Source organism: Sinocyclocheilus grahami, unplaced genomic scaffold (assembly GCF_001515645.1).
Source record: "Sinocyclocheilus grahami isolate Dianchi unplaced genomic scaffold, SAMN03320097.WGS_v1.1 scaffold293.1, whole genome shotgun sequence".
Classification (NCBI taxonomy): domain Eukaryota; kingdom Metazoa; phylum Chordata; class Actinopteri; order Cypriniformes; family Cyprinidae; genus Sinocyclocheilus; species Sinocyclocheilus grahami.
In genome coordinates, this window is record NW_015505472.1 from 746,136 (window position 1) to 768,275 (window position 22,140).

At 36.9% G+C, this 22,140-nt stretch overlaps 1 protein-coding gene across 4 annotated transcripts in view; it reads left to right on the top strand.

Moving 5' to 3' along the window:
- The window catches only part of LOC107600868 (dystrobrevin beta-like), a 47,223-nt gene extending 25,155 nt beyond the window's left edge, over positions 1-22,068 (top strand). For 2 of the 4 annotated variants that reach the window (XM_016292839.1, XM_016292840.1), the window contains exons 11-19: positions 14,042-14,132; positions 14,375-14,460; positions 15,428-15,541; positions 16,796-16,892; positions 17,079-17,099; positions 17,729-17,888; positions 18,240-18,329; positions 18,412-18,465; positions 21,866-22,068. In XM_016292839.1, coding sequence (XP_016148325.1) covers positions 14,042-14,132; positions 14,375-14,460; positions 15,428-15,541; positions 16,796-16,892; positions 17,079-17,099; positions 17,729-17,888; positions 18,240-18,329; positions 18,412-18,465; positions 21,866-21,915 — 763 coding nt within the window. In that variant the 3' untranslated portion in view covers positions 21,916-22,068. Of the gene's footprint in view, positions 1-5,911; positions 5,987-14,038; positions 14,133-14,374; positions 14,461-15,427; positions 15,542-16,795; positions 16,893-17,078; positions 17,100-17,728; positions 17,889-18,239; positions 18,330-18,411; positions 18,466-21,720; positions 21,755-21,865 lie in introns of all 4 variants that reach the window. The other 2 variants (XM_016292837.1, XM_016292838.1) reach the window with 2 other exon arrangements.
- The last annotated feature ends 72 nt before the right edge of the window (positions 22,069-22,140 follow it).

Genomic DNA, 22,140 nt, shown 5'->3' on the forward strand with positions numbered 1-22,140 from the left:
CATATTTCAAATGAGCTTGGGTTGAATATTTCTATTGGTCACACTTTATGGATTTATTTATTTATGATTCCTAATCCTGAATATTACAATTTGGCATGCATCTCATCAGCCTGGTAGATTTTACTTGTTTATTTATTATCTCATGATTTCTATTATTTGATACTGGATTGATGTGATACATGACATCTTGGTTAGGAACAGAAAATAATACAAATCAGGATCCTCGTTATTAGAGCTCTGACCCGTCATGATCATCTCTTGCTCTTTGGGTAGCTGGCAGATCTGCGTAAACATGTCCGACTGCCTGTTACTGCCCCTCACAATTGGTCAGCATAGTGTTCCTGTTGGCTTTGACCTCAAGGTGACATCCATCAACATGATCCTCCACATCCCACTGTCACAAGCTGCAGGCCGCCTCGTTCTGATTGGTCATGGCAGAGTCAGAGAAAAGGAAAATCATGTCTGCTCGGCCCTGGGAATCAGACAGACATAGGAACTCTCTGGACAGTGTTGGTGTTGTTGTTGTTTTAAGTGTGATGAATTTCTATGATGAACTGCAAGAATGCTGTTTTTCTGACAGCTGATGGCATATGAAGGCATGTCTTTCAGATCTTCTCCTGTTTGACAGATGGACTTCTTTAGGACATGTTGAACCATAGGCAGGGACAGATGTCTGTGACTAATTTGCAGTGGATATAAATGAAACAAAATGGCGCAAAGCATATCGTTTCTTGAACCGCTGACAGAATGTTTGTGGGTTGTATGTATGTTAAATAGGTCAATGACTAACCCACAAAATATCTATTTATTCATTCAAAAATACAATTCATACATACAATGACTTGATTACACCTCTTCTATGATTAATCTGTTCTTAATTTCTGGATTAAAATTCATTGTGATATTTTCGGGGGCATGAAAAAAACTGAAAGAAAAAAAATTGCTGTAGAAGCAATATTGAGTCAGAAATTTCTAGTAAATTTCACAAACAATTACGTTGAATGGAACGAAAGAAATGGCAAGTAACAAATTGAATTAAACATTGAATTAAATTTTTTTTCTTGTAAAACACTCCAATAATCTTTTATTAAAGTTTTATTTAAACTGTCCTGATATCATAATTAAGAGAAAAATAATCCTTCTAAAAATTAGTGTGGCTTAGAGTTTATTTATTCTTTATTTTTATTCATAATATGTGAAAAATTTTATTAAAATGTAAAAATGTATTAATATTGTTAATATGTGATAAGATGTGAAATATGTTAAGTTAATATGTGGAAAAACTCAAACATGAATTGATGTTATTAAGTGATATTATTATGTTTATGATTCATAATGTACATAATTCATGGTATTAGTTTGAAAAATATATTTGTGTATTTATATATATATATATATATATATATATATATATATATATATATATATATAATTTATTAAGATGTCATTGACCCAAATACAATTGTTCCTGTTTCAACTATGGTTTAGAAAAATAAAATTCGGAAAAATTAAATATACTAATATTTACTAAACATTGTTTGGAATAAAATGAGTCATGAAAAATAAGACCAGGAACGTAAAAAGTCAATAAGGTTTTGATTTCAAGTTTATTTAATTAGAAACTTGTTTACCAAATGTGCATATGCCATTCCTCTTTCTTTTTGCTTAACCAGTAGGAATTAATGAAATGTAGCTGAAATAGACAGTGATTGTTATTAACATCCAAGGTCATATAACACTGATGTTTGACTGCAGATGTGCAGCGTGGGCCCAGAACCTCTGGAAGGCAGGACATGCATTGAAAACTTTCAGCTGAGATGGGATATTAGATGCTTCATATTTCTCCAGCTCGGGCTCTGTGAAAGTACTCACTTCACTGTAATTAACCAGAGGAGAAGAGTGCCTGTGAACGGCCCTTGATGTAATTCATTTGACCTCATAAAAAAGATGAGAGCGTGATTTTTGCCTTCCTCTCTACTGATGGCAGAACATCAGGATGAATAAATCTACATTTGTAGCACGTCTGACATCTAAGTCTTGTCAGTCTCCGGATTTGAGTATAGAGGAGTTTGCTAATCAAAGTTTAGGAGACGGTTTCATCTGGGTTTGATCTGCTTGACGAATTTGAGTGGTTGGAGATGTAGCATTTGAGGTTCAAATTAGAGCTGAAGAATCTGGATCCAGTGACTGAGAGAGATGGGAGTGATGGGGTGGCACCTGTTAGCAGTGGGTTACATTTTTATGATCGTACTGCACCATATGCACATTGATTGGAGAGATACATCTAATTAAAAAGGCCTCAGTGTTTCGCATACTATCCCAACTTGTCCCATACATCTAGCATGGAGGATTGCAGTAGTATACAACCCTCTTTAGTGACTGTGCCTATGGAGGATGGGTCAGGGTTGACTAGTTGTCTGATAACTGACTGATAGATTTGAGAGGTTGATTAGTTTAATTTAGTAGATTTTTAATTGTTGTCTTTTTAAAGAAGCTTGCAGAGTGATTTTAGTGTGCTGACAGTGTAAGGTCCCCCCCCCCATCTTTTTGATGCCAAGGACCCCCAAACTATGATAGTCTCCTTACAAAAGACTACTTCCCCTACACTGCCAAAAAAAATAAAACAAATCGGTGTAGAAACAGTTTTCACTCAGAAACTGATGGTAAATAAAAAAATAAATAAATTGGCAAGTAACATATCAAATGTGAAATTTTGAAGTAGGACTGAAATAATATTTTCTTGCAAAACATACTCCAATAATCTTTGTTTTATTTTCAACTTCGAAAAAAACATTTTTTTGACAGTGAACCTAAAGTTTTACATCTTCATGCATACAGAACTATTCACACTGTGTGTGAAATATTTGAGTTAAAATATTTATTTTTATTGAATCAATGGACTTTTAATTCGATTTTAATTTAATTTTGACATTTCACTAAAGTCAAACCAAATTAATATATATCATTAAAATATATAAATAAAAAAAAATTTAAAATTCACTTTGATCTTTTTTTTTACTCGCTATTAATGTTAGATATATAAATGATGTATAGTTCATTAAATGCATAATTCAATAAACCTTTTAAGTTAATTCTGTTAATTGTAATTGTTTTGTATTTTTTAATCTCTGTGAACAAACTCAACTCGCTCTGACGACTCTAAATTCATCCCTACAAACAACAAACCTCCTCAAAAAAAACAAAAAAACAATTACTACCAGCATTTCTCACATATGAAACCCATTATATTTAGTAAATATTATGCCAGATTGTTCAGATACTTGTCAGGGTCCGGCGTCTGGTGTTCTCCCTCTCTCCTCCAGAGGGCGCCAGCTCCCGGACTCCCATTCCCCAAACCCCATACACCTGTTCACTCATTACACTAATTCCCCAAACTCCACACACCTGTTCAGTCACTCACTCATCACACTCACCCTCAGCTGTGCCCCGTTGTCACTGACTATATCTTCTCCTCTCACTCACCACTCAGCCTGGCTGTATTGTGCATGTAATGGTGTTCGTCGTCCCTAGACCTGTTTTTGTTTTGCCTTGTTGGCCTTTCTGTTTGGAATAAAAAAAGTTTTCACCTGCATTTGGACCCAGACCCGGTTTTTCCACGGTGCCCGTTACCACCTGTGACAATACTACGTTCTATTCACACTCACAATGGCTTTCCGCAATATTGTATCCATATTGCTTCCATTCACACATCAGCGCCAAAATGTCATTTGCCGGAAGTGAGCTTTAAACAGTTCTACCATTTAGCATTTGTCTATTTTAGTGAAATTTCTTTCCACAATGTAGATAATCGTGTTTTTTTTTTTGTTTTTTTTGACGCACAGGTTTACAACTAAACGGCATGGAGCCGGAACTTCATTAGCTCTTTCAAAACTTTGTGATTGGCTTAAAAATATATGGAAATGGCTGTATGAAACATGTCTTATAGGTATCCAAATCAGCCTAATCATACAAAGCTAGTTCAGACTGCAATCTGGTCAATTTTGAAAATATGTAGATTTGCACTTTAAGTATTATTGTTTCTGTGTAGGCTGCATTGTGTATAGTAATTGTGTTGTAAATGAAGCTCTGTTGGAAAAGGGGATTGTTTGCTCTGGATTATGACTAATGTGGGTGGCTGGAAACAGATTGGAGAAATTTAAATGTTCTTAGGGAAGAATATTGCATCTATTTCTGAGTGGCTGAAAGTACTGTACGTGCATCTAAACTGAGGAGCCGGGAGGCTGGAAGAGAGAGAGAGAGAGAGAGAGAGAGAGTAAGAGTGTGTCTGGATCGTCACCGTGTCACGTGACTGTCAGGTTTCCTTGGAGACAGCAGCAGTGTTGTGCATTGAGATGCTCCTTCAGTTGAGCACAGAACAGGACAGGCAGCTGGACAGAGCGGTCACCGCTTACGTCTCACCGCTTGACAGACGGCCACTCTTTGCCTTGCGGGAGGTGAGTGAGTAATTGCATAGAACAGAAGCGCTTTATTAATATAAAATGAGTCTTTTGTGGTTTTAACATGCAGTTATAGTAAAGGTCTAGCATGTTGTTGGGGATTTTCTTGCCATGTGTTGGATCACTTTGCTCGATGCTGCTTACTTTTTGCTTTAAGGTCTCAGAAGGATGCCACAGCTCGGCTGCTCGGATTGCAATATAACGCTGTTTCACGAGTCGTGTGACATGATGCTAGCAGCCTCAGGGAACATTAACATTAGGACGTCTCATTAATGCAAATGCGCCGAACCTCCGAGCGACTGAACTAAGAAACAACATTCTTTGGATGTTTCCTTTCATTTGAAGAGATTGTATTGCAGCAGACACACACCTCAGATATAAGCAGGGTACCCAGAGAAAACTTGGGAATATTGGGAAATTTTACAATTATGCTTTTCAGACTAAAAAGTCACTGAAAAGTTAAGGATATTTCAATAGTTAAGATACATTTTTTAAAGATGTGCTGAACTCTACATTCTAAACAGATCTCTATTCATTAATCATAAATAGCTGGAAAAATTATGAAAATTTATTAAACAAGGGGTAAAAAAAATACAAATGAACTAGACCAAACAAATTTGGTATAGAAACAGTTTTCACTCAAATTTGTTTTACAATTAATTACAAAGAAACTGTAAGTAACACATTTAATTAAACATAACATTTTAAAGTAGAAAGAATGAAATAGCATTTCCATGTAAAATGTACTCCAATAATCTTTGTTTTATTCACAATTTCACAAAAAAAATTACAGTGTAGTATAAGGAAGGGAAGTTTTTAATGTGGCGATTTCATATGAATTTGTATGATGTGATTTGTATGGAAATTTTTAGAAATAAAGTAAGCATTAAGGTTGACCCCTAAACCTAACCGTCAGTGGGTCACAAGCAGATTGTATGAAAATGTGCAAATGAGCTTTTGTGAATTAATGGGAGCCACCAGTTTGCCAAAACCAAAAATAGTGACTAGACAAAAAAACGGTTTATTATGTCAAAATTGAGGAATTACACTTATCGAATGAAGCGAAAAGTTCTGTCATGTGTGTCCATCAGGACTGACGGGCACTGAGTCCAGAAGGATCCCGTGGCACTGTTTACTCACACAAATTACCTCCTGCAATGTCACCCCCTCCTATTTCTCCCAACCTTCTCGGATTTCTGCAGCTTTAATTAGAATTCCTCCAAACCCTTTTGTCGTCTTGTTAACTTAATTAAGTTTGGGCAAATAGCATTAAATTAAAACGTGTGCGTCTGGAAGGCAATTATGATGAGGAAGTTTAATGTGCACTTAAACGGTGTACTTCAAAAATAACATCACTTCTTAGAGCGGTTTGATGTCCCTTGTGCGCTTGGAAAGCTTAGAGCGTCATCCGTAGGTTTGTGTCTAGGCTTGACTTGAACTCTGTGATTTTGCAGTCAGCTGAGGCCAGTGGCCAACGACATGAACGATACCGTTCTCATTTCCTCCAGGGCGCCCACGCCTTCAAAAAGGTAAGCGTTCCACACAGGCTTCTGTCTGCATACTGATTGTGTGTGTGTGTGTGTGTTTTAAGCTCCTCCACTTAAGCCTGTTATGTAAAATGGCTTGTTTTGAAATTATGTTGCGCACGGATGATTGTAGCATCTTTCTCTGGGCGGAATATTTTCCATGTTTATTGCATCGCTGCAGAATTAGGTTGAATGTTTGCCTTTCAAAGGCAGATGACTAAAAGCATTGAATCGAGAAATTGGCCTGCTGTCTCCGAACCCTCTGCGCTTCCCGGGCTGGGCTGCAGCCCAAGGTGATCTACATTCTTATGCCAAGTTCTCAAGCAAAGGTTTTCAGCAGCTGAAAAATGATCATGCTGTCTTTCCAGCAGTATTTCATAATGTGACATTTATAAGAGATGGTTTGATGCAGTGTGTGAATTACACACAAACTTTCAGAGGGATTGACTTGTTGATTGACTGAGATGTTTCCTGCACATTCAAAATTGTCTCTAGCATTGTAAGCTTATCGTCAACAATCTTAAAGCTTTTGTATGATTTACATTTACACATGTTTTTATATGAAGCGAGTATATATTTTATGAGTTCATGCCTTCTCTGTGAATCGAACCCATGACCTTGGCATTGCTAGAGCCATGCTCTACTTTTTAAGCTACAGAAATGACAATTTCTTTTGAAAAGATACTTGCACCCAAGTGTCCCATGGTTTATTGCGCAACAGTTTGTATTTTATTATACTGGTCAACTCTGTTTATATGCAAACATTTCCATCAGCTGAAAATTCAATCCCAGTCTTTATAAGATCCACCATTCTCCGTTTATTTACAGCTGCTGCCAAAGCAGCCCGTTTCTTGCAGGATTTCTTGTGGCGCACGCCTTCATTTCAACACATATTGGAAAGTAAGTTGTTACATTTGTTGTTATAGTGTCAGGCCGCTGACAGTATACTCAATATTGGATGAATACTAAAATACTTACCGAGTCTCACAGCAACGCGAGTCATGACGGCAAATCACTTAAATGTACCAGATGTGGCATGTTTTGCACAGAGAGGGGTTGGCTTGTGTATTCTGCTCTAAATATAGCCCAGCGTCTAAGGCAGGACTAGTGGACGGGTAAACACTTCACCCTACATGAAGTCCCTCACCGTAAAGATCAGAGTCAGTCTAAAAGGAGCTGGCTTTACTTGACTCTTTAACCTCAGGCGATCGGAGATGCCATGCATTTAAATGAGGTCTGTGGTCGAGGGAGATTGAAGATGTTTCATCTCCGCTTCCATCAATAACGCGCCACTGGTTATGAAATCAAAGACACAGACTGTCAGACTCTCTACTTGAACCTTTCACCCAACATCACAGTCTTACGTTACAACACATTGTTTGTGTGAGTACGATGTCAAGTGCTGGTAATGCCTGCGGCGCCAAAAATGTATGCAGAATTATAATGCACTTAATTCTCGTCTCGACTCTTGTTTACTGGAGTCTGCCAAAATGGAGATGTTAGGGGACACAAGAAGTGCTCCTTAGCATTCTTATGTAATTATGCTGGGTTCAACCTGCCACACTTGATTACGTTTGTTAGAGTCGTGATGATTTTCAGTAGTCGATACCGATACCGGTGAAATTACACAGATTACTACTACTATTACAGGTGATCGTTTATTTGCACGTGCTATCTGCATTGTTTTAGCACCTCATTCGCTAAAGGAATTATGCAAATCAGGTAAAGCTGCAAGTGCATCAACAAAATCTGTAATGAATGCAATTCCCGATCTTTCAGGCCGGTGATAAATTCTTCGTTATATGGAGGATGCAGCAGACTACTGTGATCTGGCAAAGAACCCTTTACTGGGACTCAAGCGCTATTTCAGTCCATTTAGCAACAGGTTCAATTAGATTGTGGTTGGTTAGTGATTAAGATACAAATTTATAACAGCACAAGTACATTTTCACGATTCTAGTTACCTATTTTCTTCCACAGATTAAAAAAGTTAAATATGAATATAAATAATAACTAATTATTTATTACTTTAACTGATTAATTGCTGAGGTATATAAAGAGTTATCAAAAGCTCGAAAAGTTTTGAATCTGTTAGATGTTTTAAAATGTTTATTATTATTATGCTCACCAAGGCTGCATTTGTTTGATCAAAAATACAGTAAAAACAGTAATATTGTGGAATGTTATCACAACCTAAAAGAACTGTTTTCCATTTGAATATATTTTAAAATGTTATTTATTTTTGTGATGCAAAGCTGGATTTTCAGCATCGTTACTTCAGTCTTCAGTGTCACATGATCCTTCAGAAAAAGTTCTAATATTCTGATTTGCTGATTTTCTTCTTATTATTATTATCAATGTTGTAAACAGTTGTGCTACTTAATCTTTTTTTTGTGGAAACCTAACATTTTTACAGGATTTTTTTGATGAATAGAAAGTTAAACAGCATTTATTTGAAATAGAAATTCATTATAAATGTCTTTACTGTCACTTTTAATTAATTGAATGTGTCCTTGCTGAATAAAAGTATCAGATGCTTAAAAAATGTTACTGACCCCAAACTTTTGAATGGTAGTGATACATTTGGAAAGCAGCCGTGTGTCAGTACTGTGGCTGTGGAAAATTAGTCTCTGTATTACCAAAGTACTGAAAACGTTTGGTTTTGAACATTTTTCTTTTAAATATGTTATCTTAGTATACTGAAATACCAGAATCTTTGACATTGCTGATGTCTGCCATGTTGTAAACCGTGATTATATTTTGTTTGGAGAGTAATGCTGTGCATTACAGCTTGATGAAGATGAATGACATTGCTCATGCAGTTTATAAAGCAGACAGATTTATGTACACTTGCACACAGTTACAAAATCATCATCTTGTTTCATTTCAGTAGTGACACTTGGTACAAACCTGGGACGTGATCTGGGTGACGCATAAGTGGCAAGCAGTCACGTCTATAAACCTTATGGCCAATCCTTATAGTCTAACAGCCCGATTAAAGAGGAGGCACAAGAAAAATTACTGCATTAGATTATATATATATATATATATATTAGGGATGCACGATATATCGGCCACCATATCGGTATCGGCCCATATCGGCTCATTTTTTCTGTTATCGGTATCGGCCTGATAAGAAAATTTGGCCGATATCCAAAAATAAAGAATAATCGGTTATCGGTATCGGCCAAAATTTTCATATCGGTGCATCCCTAATATATATATATACCATGTGTATTATCTATATATATATATATATATATAGATAATACACATGGTATAAGACTGAAATTTATTCTCTAATATTAATTATAATGTTTTTATTTGCTATTAAGTGGGTGTCACGTGTTTGGCTGTAGTAAGGAATCACACGACGATGGAATACATACAGGAATCAACTTTAATAGACATCTCAAGGGAAACAACCAAACATAAAATGTAAACGGATTCGAACAGGGACTAGAAGGATATTTAAACGCTGGGATTAAGGAGATAATTGACAAGATAACGGGTGTGCAGAATGAACTAATCAGAACTGGGTCACAGGAAAAACACAATGGAACACAAAAAGATCATAAATGTTACAGTGCGTTAATGTAAATGTTTGTTTTTTTTACAAAATGTTTTTAATGAAAACCATTATGTGTTTTAACACCATGTGTTCTTGTTTCAAATTGAGCAGTATAATCAAGTCTATTTTTATTGTGTATATATATACTGTGTATATATATATATATATATATACACATTTTAATTAGTGTGTATTTTGAAGAAAAATTTATTAAAAAAAATATTACAACCCTTGATTTCTCTATCTTCTCAAATCATCAACAACAAGATTATGTGTGAAATGTTTTGGGCCTTGAACTTTCATAAGAAGTGTTTCTTTCTCTCTCTAACTCATTTTGGGTGTGATTGCATGGCCTTGTAGGAACATCAGAGCTGTAGGCAGGACTATGAGCTCGCGAGCGAGTCTCTCCGCTGACGGTGCACCTCTCCAGTCGGGCCTTCAAGGACATGTGGCCTTGTGTAGAATTTATCGTCTGCTGGGTCATGGCCAGTCTTGCTGCCAGAACAGAAATATAATTTTCCATTTGCTCCGAATGAGTTTTTAATTTGAAGTTAAGTGAGTATTGACCACCTGTCACTGGATATGAAATCATAGACTCCACCTCTATCACAGTCTAGCTGTACAGAGAATGTCTTTATCCACTTTTGCATTGGAAGAGGTCAGAGTATGCTTTTTATTTTTATTTTACATAAAATTTTTTCCCCCTTCAGGTCCATTTAGAATGTAAAGTGTTTGTGACGTTTATGACTTTTATATTCTTTTGACAAACTAATAATTATATGAAGTAGCTTGTTAATATTTATCATAATGACAGATGTTCACACTCACTTCTAGCTACCGTATATAATTTTATTTTGGTAATAAAGTTGTGATCTGTTTTTGATAGTATTTTCCCATTTTTGGACTGTATAGAGGAAGCGTGGAAGCTATGTGCCACCCATTTTTAATTTTCCATAAGGGACTGCGTGTTTAGACATTTGACTTTTTCTCTTGTACTCATTGTGTGGCTGGTGGATCACACACATGGGACTCCATTGTTATGATCGGTCTATAAAATTTCGATTGTGTTTGTTATTGTATTCATTGGTTTGCTTTGTTTTGTTTTGTTTAGATGCACTTTTATAAGTGTGTGCTAAATAATAATAATAATAATCTAATTGCGTATTTTAATGTTAACTGTAATTTAATATGTAATGATAATAATAATAAATAATAATAATAATTATAAAAATTTTAATTTAGTAATTTTTAATATTTCAAATGAAATGTTAATAATTGAATATTTTTGTAATAATATTGATCATCATCACTGTTATTATTATCATATTATTTATATATAATCATTTTTAATTTGAGTAATTTGATTTGGAATAAAGTGTGCAGAATGAACTAATCCGAACTGGGTCACAGGAAAAACACAATGGAACACAAAAAGATCATAAATGTTACAGTGCGTTCATGTAAATGTTTGTTTTTTTTACTAAATGTTTTTAATGAAAACCATTATGTGTTTTAACACCATGTGTTCTTGTTTCAAATTGAGCAGTATAATCAAGTCTATTTTTATTGTGTATATATATATATACTGTGTATATATATATATATATATATACACATTTTAATTAGTGTGTATTTTGAAGAAAAATTTATTAAAAAAAATATTACAACCCTTGATTTCTCTATCTCCTCAAATCATCAACAACAAGATTATGTGTGAAATGTTTTGGGCCTTGAACTTTCATAAGAAGTGTTTCTTTCTCTCTCTAACTCATTTTGGGTGTGATTGCATGGCCTTGTAGGAACATCAGAGCTGTAGGCAGGACTATGAGCTCGCGAGCGAGTCTCTCTGCTGACGGTGCACCTCTCCAGTCGGGCCTTCAAGGACATGTGGCCTTGTGTAGAATTTATCGTCTGCTGGGTCATGGCCAGTCTTGCTGCCAGAACAGAAATATAATTTTCCATTTGCTCCGAATGAGTTTTTAATTTGAAGTTAAGTGAGTATTGACCACCTGTCACTGGATATGAAATCGTAGACTCCACCTCTATCACAGTCTAGCTGTACAGAGAATGTCTTTATCCACTTTTGCATTGGAAGAGGTCAGAGTATGCTTTTTATTTTTATTTTACATAAAATTTTTTCCCCCTTCAGGCCCATTTAGAATGTAAAGTGTTTGTGACGTTTATGACTTTTATATTCTTTTGACAAACGAATAATTATATGAAGTAGCTTGTTAATATTTATCATAATGACAGATGTTCACACTCACTTCTAGCTACCGTATATAATTTTATTTTGGTAATAAAGTTGTGATCTGTTTTTGATAGTATTTTCCCATTTTTGGACTGTATAGAGGAAGCGTGGAAGCTATGTGCCACCCATTTTTAATTTTCCATAAGGGACTGCGTGTTTAGACATTTGACTTTTTCTCTTGTACTCATTGTGTGGCTGGTGGATCACACACATGGGACTCCATTGTTATGATCGGTCTATAAAATTTCGATTGTGTTTGTTATTGTATTCATTGGTTTGCTTTGTTTTGTTTTGTTTAGATGCACTTTTATAAGTGTGTGCTAAATAATAATAATAATAATCTAATTGCGTATTTTAATGTTAACTGTAATTTAATATGTAATGATAATAATAATAAATAATAATAATAATTATAAAAATTTTAATTTAGTAATTTTTAATATTTCAAATGAAATGTTAATAATTGAATATTTTTGTAATAATATTGATCATCATCACTGTTATTATTATCATATTATTTATATATAATCATTTTTAATTTGAGTAATTTGATTTGGAATAAAACTTACATATTCAGAATAACATTAATAATGACATATTACTGTAATGTTGCATGTACAATGTTGTGATAATACATAATAATTTAACATTTTACATTTTGATATTTCAAATACAGATGTAATATAATTGAATATTTGTCTAATGTTATATGTAATAATGATAAATAATTTTTTAATTGTAATGTTTCAAATGCAATTTTAATAATGTAATATTGTTGTAATGTTATAATAAAATAACAATAAATGATAATAATCACAATCACCATTATTATTATTATTATTAATGTTACATGTTGTAATAATAATAATTATATTATTTTAATTTAGTAATGTTTAATATTTCGAATACAGTTTAATATAATTTAATATTATTATAATGTTATATGTATTATTATTATTATTATTATAAAAGTTTGCAGGGGCATATTTCCAGTTAAAACATTTGAGGAAGACCCATTTGTTTCTCCTAGTTATTCACCCACATAATTTCCACCAAGTGAGGGTTTTTTTAGTTCCCTGCTATATACACTGTTTTTTTTAGTGCACATAATTTTGAACATACCCTCTATTTGTTGAAAGTGCTCCTCATTTCTTTGTGTAAAGCTTTTTAATGAGAAAAAATTACCCAGAGCACCTTTAAGTGTCAATATAATGGCCTAACAGTTGCTGTCAGGGTGCCATATCAATAAGAGGATTCCAGTGGATCATTCTCAGCATGACACTGATTATTATAAACAGCATGTCTGTCTGTGAGACGTCTGGCATGGAAACAACCCTCTTAATGAATCACTCCGCTGAGACTGTGAGAGTTCAGGAAGGTCACGGCGGCGGGGCCACAGGGACTGACACAGCAGTCCAACTCTATGCAAGCCATTTATTATCCTATTGTATTATCAGACTAATATAATTGTTGTGTTACATTTGATTGATGAATGCAGTGTGTGCATTTTGATAAATGTGTGTTTTTGTGAGGTGTCTAACTCACAGAACATACACATTCACACATATGCACACGTGATTCACTCCTAATTGTAGAGCACTTAATGAGGAAGGAAAACATATGCTCCGTCATCTGCTCCAGCCATATGCCAAACCCTATAACATAAGAGCCAGCCACACTACCAGAGCCTATCCACTGCACACGTCTGCGTTCTACATCCACTCAGACACAAGCTACCTGCTCTGAAGGTTTAAGGTGGATGAAAATGCTAATACTGATCTATTATAAATAATCTAATGTAATGATAAAAAAATGAAATGAATATAAAATCACTCAAATTAAATTAACAATGACAAAATATACTGAAAATCTAATTTTTTTAATAGTATATTATATCTTGACTTTGTATGTAATAAATTCAGCTAAATGCAGCTAAGTATTATATTATATTATTAATAGAGTATAATAGTATTATAATAAATTATATTATGTATCATGGCTGTACTTAAGCTGCTTTGAACTATGAGTAGCTTATAGCTTGAGCAGCCACGTTTTAGAGTATCTTCCCCAAAACTGTTTCCTGATGGTCATCTATCATCTCCGATGTTTCATTACTCGTGTTGATTTCTGGAATTCACATCTGCCATCATCCGTCTCATGCTCCATCACTCTCTTTGCCTCTCTTCTTCTTGCTGTATGTATTTCTTCTTATTCTGTCTCTCTGTCTGGACAGTAGCACCCTTGAGAGTCCCAGCAGACTGGATGAAGAACATCGTCTTATCGCGCGATATGCTGCTCGTCTGGCAGCGGAGGCCAGCAATTCCACTGTGAGACTCAACTCACAAGCACACTCAAATTACACCAATACTATACAACGGAAAGAAAAGAAAAACACCTTGTTGATGACGTTTTCAGAGGACACTTTTTATTTACTGTGTGGAATTCATGAAAATCTACAGCATGTTTATGCTCCATAACTAGGCAACGTATTTTTTTACGTGTTCATTTATCGGCATCTTTCTAATTAGTTTTGCGCATAATCAGTAATACTAATTATTTTGTCTTTCAGCAATGCCCTCCAACTGATCTGAGTTTCAACTTTGATGCTAATAAGCAACAGAGGCAGCTCATCGCAGAACTAGAGAATAAAAACAGGTGGGGTTTTGAATAGTTGGATGTTTCTTGCTTTGCAATGGAACTACATCTCTTTAAGCTAAATTAAAATAAGTCATTATGTGTTCATGTTTACTGTCCCATAAAAGAATAACAATAATTGAAATGCTGTAATCATGTAATATATTTAATTATTCGACCAATAAAAATATTTAATATTTAAATATTATTAACAGTTAAATTATATAGCAATAGCAGTAATAATAATAATAATTACTATTATTATTGTTGTAATATATTCAATTATTCAAACAAAACTTAAAGGGATAGTTCACCCAAAAAATGAAAATTTGATGTTTATCTGCTTACCCCCAGGGCATCCAAGATGTAGGTGACTTTGTTTCTTCAGTAGAACACAAACGAAGATTTTTAACACAAACCGTTGCAGTCTGTCAGTCATATAATGGAGGTGAATGGGAATCACGGCTAAAACCTACAATAAAACAAAAAAAACATACACAAACAAAACCAAATTAAACCCTGCGGCTCGTGACGATACACTGATGTGTAAAGACACGAAACGATCGGTCTGTGCAAGAAACTGAACAGTATTTATATCGTTTTTTACCTCGGATTCACGCAATGTCCGAACTGTTCGAACTGTCCTGAGCGCGTTCTCAACAGCAGGCGCGTGAGGCGTCTTCTTCTTCTTCTTGCTTTACGGCGGATCGCAGACTTATAAGTGCATTACCGCCACCTATCTCTCAAATGGACCATTGATACTCTATCTACAATCTCAATTAGGAGTGTCAATGGTCCACTTGAAAAATGAAATTAAATCATTAAATTAAATATTATTTAGAATTAATATTTATTCATTGCAATTAAATAATAATGATTATTATTAATGAAGACAAAAGTGATTACAGAGACTGTGTTACATTAGAATTGAGTGCTTTCAATAGGTGCCAGTGAAGTTAATTTTGGTTACTGTGTTTGGTGCCTACAGGGAGATACTGCAAGAAATCCAGCGTCTACGTCTAGAACATGAACAGGCTTCTCAACCCACCCCTGAGAAAGCCCAACAGAACCCCACTCTACTGGCAGAGCTACGGCTGCTACGGTACACAAACACATTCACACATTGCCTTTATACACGCATGTACAAAACAACAACAACAACAACAACCAAATGGATGTAGAATTAAACTTCAGATTACCCATAACTTCAGTTAACCAGAGTGTCTCAGAACATTTGTGACCCTGGACCACAAAACCAGTCATAAGGGTCAATTTTTTTAAATTGATATTTATATATCACCCGAAAGCTGAATAAATAAGCTTTCCATTGATGTATGGTTTGTTATGATAGGACAATATTTCACCGAGATACAACTATTTGAAAATCTGGAATCTGAGGGTGCAAAAAAATCAAAATACTGAGAAAATCACCTTTGAAGTTGTCCAAATGAAGTTCTTAGCAATGCATATTACTAATCAAAAATTTAATTTTGATATATTTACGGTGGGAAATGTACAAAATATCTTCATGGAACATGATCTTTACTTAATATCCTAATGATTTTTGGCATAAAAGAAAAATCGACAATTTTGACCCATACAATGTTTTTTTGGCTATTGCTAAAAATATACCCAAGCGACTTGAGCCTGGTTTTGTGATCCAGGGTCACATTTGAGGTTTTTAGGAACATAACAGGTTTTAAATAAACTGAGTGGGATTTCACTCATTGTTCAAGTCATTTAAACGGAGTACCTTTTATGGGCACCAGAGGGCATGTAGGAGCCAAATTAGTTTTCTTAATAATATGTTGGTCTCATAGATGAGTGAATGAGCACATTTCCATTATGTGCTGTTTTTGCCCTCTTTGTTTTAGTTTCATGGATATTTAGCCACATTGTGTGCATTTCTGAGCAATCCAATCGATTTCATGAAGGACTTGAGTGGAAAGGGGTCATATTCTGCACTTTTGTCTTGATTTTTTAATGTTAATCAAGATTTTGTAATTTAGTTTTTCATTTTACCATTATCCATTATTACCATTATTATAAAAGCTTTGTTTTTGGTACTCTACCTTTAAGAATAGTATATGCAATGTCCTCTACTTGTGGTTCTGAAGTCAATACTATTTTAGCATGAGCCATTTTTCCCCCTTAGAGGTTTTGTAAATTGTATGAGTGGGTTGTGGAGGGAGCTTTGCATTATGAAAATAGTACAAGGAGCTTTTTATTTCAAAAGAGCAAAGAAAATCCTGTTTTCCATCATATGTGCCCTTTAAGTCGTGTCTATTTGGCAGTCATTGATTTTTATGATTCATATGGTGATTCATTTATTAATTTTGTCTGTCATTTGGTTCAGGCACAGAAAAGATGAGTTGGAGAGGCGCATGTCGGCCCTGCAGGAGAGCAGGAGAGAACTAATGGTCCAGCTGGAAAGTCTCATGAGGCTGCTGAAGGTACGAAACTTGTTGGACAACAATTTGGCTCTTCATTTCCCACGGCATGTATGAAAACTTCATTTGTTTTCTCGTTCTGTGCTCACTTTTTGTCTCTTTTTTTTGGTTCACCTTTCTCTCTCCCACCGCTGTTTCTCTGACGTATCTGTTTTCACTCACTGTCATCTCCCATCTTCTGGCTGACAGGATGAAGAGCAGAAACAGTCAGTAAGTGTTCCTTTAATACAGCTCTGCAATTCTGGAGTAAACACGCAGAGTCACAGCTGGAAAAGTTTGAACTAACATATGTGTTGTGTTTGGCAAACCACAGATATTTCCAAAAAAGGTGAAAGGTAAAAGATTAATGGGTTGCATAACGCTGAAAATGGAGAGGATCACTGACAAAAATAAAAACTTCTGTCATTATTTATTGACCCTAATTTTCTTTATTCTGTGGAACACAAAATGAGATACTATAAAGAATGTTTAGGCTGCTCTTTTGCATACAATGAAAATGAATGACCTCCCCCCCCCCCCTAATGTGACTGCAGTCTGGCCAGCCATCTGCTGCCTGGCAGTGGGCCACAGGCCCTGGGCCCAGCATCAATCTGTGGGACAGTGCGGCTCTTTTCTACCATCCTTTTGCTCCTCTAATGGCACTTGCGTGCTGCTCAGTGAGCTCTCAGGCCAAAGATGTATGCGCTATAACCTAAAGAAACAGATCAAATATCTATAGGTGTGTCTGAAGTAGTAGCTTTTTATTAGTGCTACTTGGGGAGCGAGGGACCAATGGAGGTTCAGGTTATTACACATGTAGTGTAATTTTTGCGTTCTCCTCCCTCATCTCCCTCCTACAGGCTCAGACGGGGAGTTCGCCCCACTCATCTCCCAGTCACAGTGCCAGCTGCACCATGCCTATGCCCATCCGCTCCACCTCAGCCGGCTCAACCCCCACACACACGCCACAGGACTGCCTGGCAGGGGTCGGAGATGACGTGCTGGATGCCTTCTCTCAGGGTGAGAAGTCTGAAGCTTTGCATTGACATTATCATCCACACAAGATGATTAGAAGATGTTAATAAGATGATTGGAAGATGTTTATAAGATGATGATTGGATGTTTATAAGATGATGATTGGATGTTTATAAGATGATGATTGGAAGATGTTTATAAGATGATGATCGGAAGATGTTTAGCGCTAAAAATACCATAAATGTAGTCTATACAACTGTTATTGACTATATTCCAAGACATCTAATGCAATATGATAGTGAGGAACAGACTGAAATTTAAGTTGCTAAATTAATTTTGGATTGATATATTATAGCTCTGGATACTGTGATCTGAAAATGTTCCTCTTTCATCCAGGTGTACCAAGAAATCTCCGTAATGATCTTTTAGTGGCTGCAGACTCGATCACAAACACTATGTCGTCACTAGTGAAAGAACTTCACTCAGGTACATTTGTAGACTCACTTCTGTCTTCTAAGTACCCACTTCATGAGTTTAGTGGTAATTGTAATGTTTGTCAATTATGCAGTGGACGACGGTATAGAGGAAGAAGAGGAGAACATGCGAAATGGAAGGGAGAAGGGTGAGTCCCAAAGGCCTTGTTTGTCATTTTACCCTTATTTCTTACTTATTCCTTTACTTCTCTTCTCTCAGAATGACAACTGATATAATAATTAAAACAGTAAAGGCCCAAAGTCCATTTCCCTTGTAATAAGCTTCCAAGCTTTTATTTATAGGGATGCACGATATATTTGTATCGTATGAGTTATCGGCCAATATTAAGGATTTTATATATATATATATATATATATATAAACATTTTTTTTTACATTTACAAATTTACATACACTACCATTCCAAGTTTGGGGTGAGATATTTTAAAGGCATTAATGGTTGTATTCAGCAAGGACACAAATTGATCAAAAGTGACAAAAGACATTTATAGTGATACAAAAGATTTCAGTTTAATATATTTTTAAAAATGTCTATTTATTAAATAATAAAAAAAAAAGTAATTTCAACAAAAATATTAAACATCACAACTGTTTTCAAGATAAATAATAATAAGGAATGTTTTTTGAGCACCAAATCAGTATATTGGTGATGATCTCTGAAGGATCATGTGACACTGAAGACTGGAGCCGCTACGCCACAGAAATAAATCACAAATTTAAAATAAATTAAGGTAGAAAATAGTTTTTCACAATTCCACATGACTGATTTTACTGTGTTTTTCAAACAAATGTAGCCCAGACTTCTTAAAACATTATTTAAAAACTTTTGAACAGTAGTATATACGTTGGTTGATACTGAATATTTAATTCCACACATTTATTTGTCACGATGTGCCTACTATGAAGGAGCGAGGAGATGACGGAGCGAGGAGACGAAGCAGAATCATCATTGACTTTATTTAACACAGAGAAAACTATACGTAGGACACGGGGATCGACATTCAATACCGGACGACCAACTCAGAATAGGACACACTTTAAATACACGACATGATGAGGGGATGATGAGAAACACCTGGGATCAATAAACATAATTGAAACAGGAAACAGGAAGGACCAAATAAGGGCAAGGAAGGCACATGGGAAGCAAAACACACACAAAACAAGGAGCAAAGTCAGACATTACTCCCCCCTCCTGGAAGGCGCGTCCTGCGCCGTAACAATTCCACTAGGGAGGGGGGGGGGGTGCGCCCTGGAGGCTGGTGCAGGACTGGGACACGGGGAATACCTCCAGGGTGGATCAGTCAGTCCAGGGTGCCATGGCGGCACAGGGAGCTCAGGGGCGATGGCGGAGCAGGGAGCTCAGGGCGCCATGGCGGAGCAGGCAGTTCAGGAGGCCATGGCGGAACAGGGAGCTCAGGGAGCCCTGGCGAAGCAGGCAGCTCGGGGAGCCATGCCGGATCAGACAGTTCAGGAGGAACTCAGAAGGCCATGGCTGGACGGCCTCCGTGGCCTTGGCCTCGCCACTCGGCCCGGCCACTACGGACGGACACATACTACCCCCCCCACAAAAAAAATCCTTGGGGAGAATATCGTCTTTAGAGGCCCTCCGTAGGCCTAACTCGGGAACTGTGGCCCTCACTGGGCTTGACTTGGGGACTGGAGCTCTCCTTGGGCAGGACATGGGAACTGGAGCCCTTTCTGTGCTAGACACAGGGACTGGAACCTTCTCTGGGCTAAACTCGGGGACAAGAGCCCTCACTGGGGTAAACTCAGGGCCTGGAACCCTCTCTGGGCTAAACTCGGGACTTGGAGCCCTCCATGGGCTTAACTCGAGAACAGGAGCCCTCCGTGGGCTAAACTCGGGAACAGGAGCCCTCCTAACTTGGGAACAGGAGCCCTCCATGGGCTATCTCCTTGGGCAGGACATGGGAACTGGAGCCCTTTCTGTGCTAGACACAGGGACTGGAACCTTCTCTGGGCTAAACTCGGGAACAGGAGCCCTCCTAACTTGGGAACAGGAGCCCTCCATGGGCTAAACTTGGGAACTGGGAAGTGCTTACGAGGAGCGGGCACTGCTCTGGAGGAGCAGACACAGCAAGGCACTTTCGAGGAGCTGGCACTGGAGCGAACTCAGGGGCAGGAGCCGACACTGGAGTGAGCTCTGGGGCTGGAGCCGACACTGGAGCGAGCTCTGGGACTTGAGCTGACCGCCTTCTCCTCCTTAGATTCCCCTCAAGGTTCAGGGTGAAAGGCGTGGTCAGCGGGCTTGACTGAAAAACCAGGAGTGAGCCACGGCCGGCAGGCTTGGCTTCGGAACAGCCAGCGGGCTGGAGAGTGCCGCGGCCGGCGGCTTGACTGAGGAACGGCCGGCAGGCTGGTTCTGGCTCGGGCCCGGACACTCCTCAGACACCAGTAGATCCCTTCCCTCCAGCATAGTCCTTTGGTGTCTGGGAGGTCCATGGGGCTTTGGTAGTTGGCCCCAAGCCAGAACAGAGAATTGATGGTGGCATCATCCAATGCCGACGCCATGGCGAGCCCGCAGAATTCCCAGGCGTACTCGAAGAAGGGGAGATCTCGGCGGACTAAGGCGGAGAAACGAGCAGTGATTTCCATGATCTCGGGGGGAAACAAACAGGAAAACAAACACGGGGAGAGGGGGCGCCACTTACTGTTCTTGGTCCGGTATTCTGTCACGATGTGACTACTGTGAAGGAGCGAGGAGACGAAGTAGAATCATCACAGACTTTATTTAACACAGAGAAAACCACACGTAGGACACGGGGATCAACGTTCACAGACATTCAATACTGGACGACCAACTCAGAATAGGACACACTTTAAATGCACGACATGACGAAGGGATGATGAGAAACACCTGGGATCAATAAACATAATTGGAACAGGAAACAGGAAGGACCAAATAAGGGCAAGGAAGACACATGGGGAGCAAAACACACAAAACAAAGTCTGACATTATTGTCATCTAGTGCTCATTTAAAGTCTTTAAAACCAAAATCTTTAAAAATACACACACAAAAAAATCAATAACACTGTTAATCTTCAGCAAAATGAATATCCATTTTCATACTGTACAAGTGTACATTATAATGTGATGCCTAAATTCACTTGTAGCAGTATAAATATTTATTTATTTTTATTGATATAGACAAAGTAGTATAAATAGTATAAATCTTAATATCGGCCATTTATTTGTTCTTGGACATAGCATGACAATAATTATTGGATTATTGGAATTTTAATATCGCCGCATCCCTAATTATTTAACATTATTAAACATCCACAATTACCAGCTTATAGAATGTAGTCATTAGTTGATCATAGTTTCTTGGTTTGATTAAGGCCTATTTTCTTTCTTCTAGCTGAGTCAGAGTAAAAGAATATAGAATACTTCATGTAAGTATAAATAAGAACATTGTCTAGTCCTGCCCTTAATGCCAAAGTTAAATGTGCAAAGTACTGTGGAGCCGTCATGACCTCCTAACCTTAAATTTGTGTTTTGTCCAGTGTCATCGCTGAAGCATTCTGGGAAAAGGCACTCCACCCCTTCATTCTAATCCCCAGGAAAGAACCAGCGACATCAAAACCTCCCTGGCATTCGCACATAGACAAATGCATGCTCTTACCCAGCTGGGTTTCACTATGTGAAACAAATTCTTCATCAAACTTTGCACAGAGCAAGTTGTATTTATTAGAAAGTATATAAATATATATATATATGTATGTATATATATATATATATATATATATATATATATATATATATATATATATATATACTA